The 7,352-nt window shown below is 42.5% G+C and overlaps 1 protein-coding gene across 3 annotated transcripts in view; it reads right to left on the bottom strand.

Moving 5' to 3' along the window:
* Positions 1–2,753: 2,753 nt before the first annotated feature.
* The window catches only part of MPL (MPL proto-oncogene, thrombopoietin receptor), a 49,728-nt gene continuing 45,129 nt past the window's right edge, over positions 2,754–7,352 (bottom strand). For all 3 annotated transcript variants that reach the window (XM_085885776.1, XM_085885777.1, XM_085885778.1), the window contains one exon: positions 2,754–6,824. In XM_085885776.1, the coding sequence (XP_085741902.1) occupies positions 6,096–6,824 (729 nt within the window). In that variant the 3' untranslated portion in view covers positions 2,754–6,095. The remainder of the gene's footprint in view (positions 6,825–7,352) is intronic.

The following is a 7,352-nucleotide window of genomic DNA, read 5'->3' as shown; positions in this document are numbered from 1 at the left end:
GATTCAGGGTGTCAGTCACTGTGCAAGTCGCCGACTCTGGATCCAGCAAAAGAGCCCCAGATCATCATGCTTCCTCCTCCATGTTTGACAGTTGGTGTTACACACTGGGAACCATCCTTTCACCTACTCGACAGCATACAAAAACCCTGCGTGATGAACCGAAGATTTCAAATTTTGATTCATCGGTCCATAAGACCTTCTTCCAGTTTTCAGTAGCATCATGGCCCAGGCAAGCCTCTTTTTCTTATTTTGCCATCTTGGCAATGCCTTTCTTACTGCCACTTGACCTGTCAAACCTGCAGCTCGAAGTTTTCTCTTCACAGTTGAAACTGAGACTTCCTTACTTCAACCAATGTTAAGCTGCTGTGCTTGAAGCTTCTGTCTTATGAGCCATCTATCACGCAAGCTGTTGACTCTCAGGAACCTGTCTTCTGATGGTGTTGTGGCTTTGGGTCTGCCAGACCTCTTCCTGCAGAGTTTTCTCCAGTTTCCAAGTGCCTTTTGATGGTGTAGGAAACTTTACTCACTGACACCTTGGCTTCATTGCAATTTCTCTTAAGGAAAGACCTACACTTTTAAGGGTTATAATGGTCTGTCTGTCTTCCTTTGTTAATTGTCTTTTTCTCACCATTATGATAGCAATATACTACTTCCTGCAGTGCAATATTGTCCAAATAATGTTTCAGACGGTGTGGCACCGCAGTCTGTTCCAGCACTGCTTTTATACAGACAGAGAGTTTGGAACTAATCAACAAAAGTTGGGACACCTGTAGGAATTGTTTGCATCAACTTTCAAGGCTTAATTTACTTCCATTGCTGCAGAACAGCTGCAGTTGCTAACCCATTACTTGTTCCCTGGAAAGGTCCTTTTTTAACAACTCTGAAATTTACATTATTTTTCAGTTTTTGGTAACCTAAACTTTTTTTTAACCTCTGGCAGTTTACTGCTTATCTTTGTACCATTTCAGGTTATTCACTGGACTTGAACGGCTTAAATTTCAGTAAAAACTGAAAAATTGGGGTGTTCTAAAACTTTTGACCAGTCGTGTATCTCAGAGAAGTATGTTAAACATCATGTTGACTAGCAGAGTAACTGCGTGAGGGGCGATCTTGCTTCAAGCGTGCAACACGTTCTGTAACACGTACCTTTATTAGGGCAGTGTATAGGTAACATCGCTTCCGAAAATATAAATAACCCGGGTGACTGACATGAAGCAAAACGTGTACTGCTTTTTATATGCCTGATATATATATATATATATATATATATATATATATATATATATATATATATATATATATATATATATATATATATACACATATAAATACAATGTTGAATAATGTTGTGGTGCCGGGTTCGGTGGCGAGGACGACTGCTAGATGGAGCAATCGGGCCGTATCCCACCAAACACCGGAATTGAAAGGTCGTCACCCCGGATAACTCCGGAGTCGACGGGTCGCTTAAAGGACCGTGGTCGCCAATATTTTAATGGCGTGAGGTAGGGTCCACTTGTCTAATTCCAATTTACCTAAGTACCCACGCCGTCTAACTACCAGGGAAGCCACACCGTCGGCCGAATTTGTCCGAACCGAGTCGCTATTACTGACTCGGATCTTGCGTAACTGAGCGGAAGTTACCAAAGCCGCGCCGGACCAAATGAACGACTTACGACACAAACGGCCTCACTATTTCTCAAGCCCGCACCGTGCTGGATCAACGAAAGAAATTACAGGCAACGAGCTGGTACATTTAACAGGGGTGTATTTATAATAGGGAGGGAGACACAGAGCAGACTTAATCACGAATATACAGGAAGATGTACAATGAGCAATCAACACTTGTACAATTTCTACTTATACGACGGCACCACCACAGACACACATACCAAAAGAAAATGGACCCAGATTGTCTATTTCGACCCTCGCAGCCAAGGGGATAGACAGACTGGAGGTCAGAGTTCTGCTTGTACCTGGCCGTGTTCACACGGCTTGCCGACCTGCCCTTCTGGAGCTCGGGATTCTTGTGGAAGGGCTTGGGAAGATCGGACGCTCCAACCTCCACGGTGTGACTCAAACCCACGCGGAAAACCTCGTGCCAAGGAACCAAAACGAAGTGGCAGACGCCAGCCAGCACCAAGACGGACGATGGCCAGCAGACCAGACGAGACGACCCAGACGGGTCACACCGACCATTATTCAACCCCTCCTGCGAGGTGGGAGGGATCCGTCCTGAGGTAACTCTGCCTCCCATTGGGCAGGGGGCGTGTCGGTGTCCCGCCACCAAAGAGGCTCTGTTGTTGTTTCTGGCCTTTTGGCTTCCCATTGGCTGGAGCGCCTCGGCTTTGCTCGTTCTTCGTCCATTGGCTGGAGGAAACACTCCCTGCCCTTCTTTGGAGCTGAGCCTCCATCTGAGGGGATGGGGGCTCCGCCCATACCTTCAGCCAAAAACTCGTGGATAATGGAGTCAGTGCGCGAAGGTTTGGTTGGGTGGCGGAACGAAGCAGGATGTTGTTGTTGGGGAATGTATTTTAAAAAACTAACTACAAAATAACTCGCAGCGCACACATGAAATTCCCGTTGGACACGGGATGGATTCTAACTATACACATATACTTAACGAAATAACTAAACTTTGGGACTGCTGACTGTCTGTGTGCAAGAGGCTTCCAAATCCGTAACAATAACATAAGCTTTTTTTTCAATTCCTTGTGAAACAATACATGGATATGAATAAAACGTAAAAGATTGGCAACGTTTTCATAGAAATCTAATTGTACATGCATTTTAATATACAGAAGTCAGATTCAAGGGAACCATCAACCGTAGAAGAATGACGGTTGACACCATACATAACAAGCGAACATGGTCCTGGGAAGCAAACACAATCAGATCAGGTGGAAAAGAAAATGGAGAGTCCTAAGGAATGTTATTAAATGACTCGATTGTGAAGGATGAGATCAGGAAGGTGGTCTCACATTTGAGGGTTTGCTGGCAGGGGAGGTAGGGATTCATACAAAGAAAAGACACCATTTCTTCAAACCTTTTTGTCACACTTTCTGAAAGAATATTTTAAAATGTCCATGAGTCTAGCAATTATACAACAGTGACATAGTAAATATCACAAAAGGCTCAGTTTTGGAGTGAAGATACTCTCACTATCGGTCTGACAACATGCTGTTTGCACAATAATCACCCCGTCACACAATGCTCGAATCGTTCCACATCTTTTGCAACATTTGCAATCATCTCTCAGCAATGCAAGTTGAAGCATCATTAATCTAAGAGCACACATTTGCAGAGCTGTGTACTGCCCAGTCATAAGCTGCAACATTTTCCAGCAAGATGCTGTTTTTGAAATTTTCAAAAATACTAATAACATTTTTGGGGGGGGGGGGCTTGCAGTAGGTTTCTCACGGTTTGTAGCATCACACTAACACTAGTCACAAGGCAAAGTGACACGAATGTAGGAAGAATTTGCTGGTCTCTTACCCTGCGCTCGCAAAGCGAAAAGCAGGGTTAGGCATTCGGTTGTGTACATGCGTAAGTGTGGCGTACGTCCATGCGTGCGTGCGTGTCTGCATTTTTAAAATTCATTTTCTCAGCAAACCTTGGTCCGATTGACACTAAATTTTACGTAGGAGTGCCTCCACCTGTAGAATTTGTTTCTTCATAATTATGACGTCATACGTCATGCGGTACAGGCACCATCTTGGTAAAACCGAAAAACTTTGCACCTTAAAATCTCCAAAACCGTTGACTGCACAAGGTAAGTGTTCTATGAATACCATCTAGTTTACTGAAGTCACTGCTCAGTTTGATGTCATGGAAACTAAGGTCTTCAAGATCACTGGAATCTCGTGCAATGAAGCTGAGTCTGGTTCTATCACCTTCACATCGTGGATGATGGTCTCTCTGTCCTCTGCTGCCTTCTTTTCTAATCTTTCTGTGCTATGCCTCAGTCATCATCGCCCCTCTCCCCCACCCCCTGCAGGTTTCTGCAGGGTGCACACAGTCTGCCAGTGAACCCCCTTCTGGTGAAAATCCACAATCACTGCTGACCTCCACTCATTTGTTCCTCTGTTTTTCCTGCCTGTGCAGCTGACTTCCACATTCTATTCAATCTCATTCATCTCTCCTGAGCTTTAAAGAGAGCTGTTCACCACAATCTCAGGTCAGGTCATCCCCCATCCACATCCATGATTTTTTTCTACCCCCCATTAATCCCCCCAAGCCCATCTTCCAAATTTACAGTTTTTCCTTCCACTTCTTGATTGAGAGTTTGTGGCTGTATCCATCTTGTTCACCCCTTGAGTCATCATTCTTCCCCACATCACTTATTTTGTCCCTCAACCCTCTCTTTCCGCTGTTCTTTTTATGTTACGTCTTGATCCATTCTGTGTTCTTGCTCCAATATGAGCCGCGACACTGCAGGATACAAAAAATGAGTACTGTACTATCCTTTAACCCCTTAAGGACCAAGGGGCACACATGTCAATAAACTTTGAAGTGGTGTATCTCCGAAATTTTCCTTCCAATTTTATATTACTTTATGATTGTACATTGGCAAACATCATAGCAAACACTGGGGTAAGAGCTTTTGTCGTTTCCATAATTTTTCATTTGTTTTGTCATGTTTTTTGTTGATTTGAAAAACTTGTATTTTTCATCATGAATAAATCTTGAATATCAATCTAAAAAATTGAAAGTTAGCCAAACTAATAATAAAATTGTACTTTTATCTGAAAATTACTTTCAAGATTCTTGTCGTCCTCAAAGGGTGAAAGAAGAACATAGGTATGTGATGGGACACATATATCCTTAAGTCAACAATATGCCATCTTCTTCCTCATCAAATGAGCCTGAAGCTCTCTCTGCTTGTGGTACTTCGAGAGATCACCCCGGTGGTAGCTTCATGTGCATAGTGCAAACATTATCTGCTTGATCAGTTGTATTATACTATTAATTATAGCCTTGTAATTGTGCTGTATTATCCTTAATACCAAAATGTCCTGCTATGCGGAGATTGTACTTGTGTAGGAACAAACATCATGACGATGGAGATCATTATAATTGTTCAGAGTTAAAGTAGTTTCGGGTTCTGTGTTGTCTGTACCTTCACGCCATCTGAAAAAAAGATACTTCTAATCTATAATTCTTCATGGCTATCTATTTTCACGTGTGCTGCTGAGGAGGGTCACATTGAGAAAAGTAAAAGAAGGTGGCAAGCCGAAGAAAGAGAGATTGGAGTGCAGAAGGAATGAGGAGGAGATAGCAGTAAATAGAGGAGAAGGCCATGTGGAGGAGTACTTTGCATATGGGTTGAAGAGATGAGGATCAACAATTCTGGCATTATTTGTACGTATTCAATACATGGCCCTCTCCTTCAACAATGTGCCGGTTCTCAAATAGAGGAGATGTTTAATTCTCGATTGTCATATCGCGGCTGAACCTAAAGCCTTTGCCTTTGTGACAAACTGCATGTAAGTTACCTTGATGGTATGCCTATGTCAACTACTTGGAGTTTTTAACATTCACGAGATGATCGAAACATTCCACTGGTATACAATATTTCAGTGAGCTCATAGCTTTTTTTCATTCAGGTTAGGATAGAATTGATCCTAATGTGCATAGCATATTGGGTAATAGGGAAGCATGGCCACACTTCTGACACAGTATCAGGGTGTGCAGCAAAGAGAAGGATAAAGGACTTGATTGAACTTTGCTTCCTGAAATTTGTGACATCATGGAATACGGCTTTGCAGTTTTACAATAGCCATTTACTGAACTACAGCACTTGATATTCATCGCTGTTATATTCGAACATCCCCTTAAGAAAGTAACTTCGAGGAGGAATTGGGATCTCACAGTTTCATCTTGCTTTATACGTGACTATGTCGATTCTTTTGCCAGCACCAATTTAGCAGAGATGGGAAATCTGCAAGCTCTTGGGTGTTGCTACTGCTTAAACACCTCAACTACCATTTGTTGTTATTTCCTCCTGTCTCGAGGTGATGTCACCTTTTGGCCTTACACAACATTAATAGATTTGCTTTACTTTCTTACTATCTCCTCTTTCCCATGCTGTTCATTGTTTACTTGCTTCCAACAGTTGCAAAAGGACCATTCGCTGCTCCCGGAGTCTGGATGACTGGCTGGTAGGACATATTTGCATACGTTATGTTTGAAGATATCTCTCTGGCTTGCTCAGCCTCAGGTAGAAGCAGATACCCATTCCAGCTGTTAGTTGGAGTAAGTGAGAGGTTGAGCACATCCATAGGAAGTGATGGCGGATACAAAGAAGATTCTGGATTTCCTGTCTTGCTCAAAAGAGTTCCTGTGATGCAGGAACCAGTCGAATTTTCACTTGCGTTAGAGTCAAGGACACCGGAGTCAACAGATACATCGGAAAGTAACGAGTCTCGCGTTCCTAATGTTCTTTCTCTATTATCTTTCTGCTGTCCATAGTTCCATTGCTTTTCAACCCATACTTTTTCTACCCAATGCTCTTTCTCCTGCCATTCATCGTGATGTCCCCGACTTGAACATTCCTTTGGTTCTCTGTCTTCCCATCTCTGTGATTTGCCAAGACTATCTGCTATATTCCACCTCCATACTTCTTCCTTGTCTTGTATCTCTTCCCACATCTCCACTTTCTCAATAAATCCCTCATTCTTTGTTTCCAAGTCACTCTTCAGTTTCTCACTCAATCGAATGCTCAATGTTTCCCGCACCACTTCCACCATACATGGCTTGATTTCTTGTAGAGGATGGCTTGTGTTCAAGGCCAACATTGGAGTTTCAGGAATGGAGGCAAGCCATGCCTGTGAAGGAGAGAGGAATAATATTGAGTTAATTGCTTAGAGTCAAATGCAAATTAAACAATTATCTGAAAAGAAAGCAACTCTGGGAAAAACAAAATCAACTAGAAGGGCACTCGATAGAGCACATACCTCCGCCATGTAATGCCTAATACACGAGAACATAACTGGCCAATACATTTTTGAAATATCATGCTATTTATCGTTTAGGTCCCCATCTCTCAATGGTGAAGAATCACTTTTAAAATTCTAGTCGTCGGATCCGGATCTTCACCAAAATCTAATCAGTTTGTCATTATCACACACCCAACCTGCCCACTAAATTTCACCTGTATCTGCCCACAACTTTCTGATATCCTGCACACAGACAAACAAACGAACAGACAGAGAGGGGTGAAAACATAACTTCCTTCACCTTCGGTGGCAGAGGTAATAACATGTGTTACATTTACATTTATTTACATTTAGAGGAAAGTCATTCACATTCAATACAGTACGCGACTTTCAAAATGACGTATTAATGCTAAATGA

This window comes from Eptatretus burgeri, chromosome 6 (assembly GCF_056783735.1).
Source record: "Eptatretus burgeri isolate ZD-2024b chromosome 6, Ebu_testis_v1, whole genome shotgun sequence".
In the NCBI taxonomy this organism is placed as follows: domain Eukaryota; kingdom Metazoa; phylum Chordata; class Myxini; order Myxiniformes; family Myxinidae; genus Eptatretus; species Eptatretus burgeri.
This window is presented reverse-complemented; position numbering and strand designations above follow the sequence as displayed.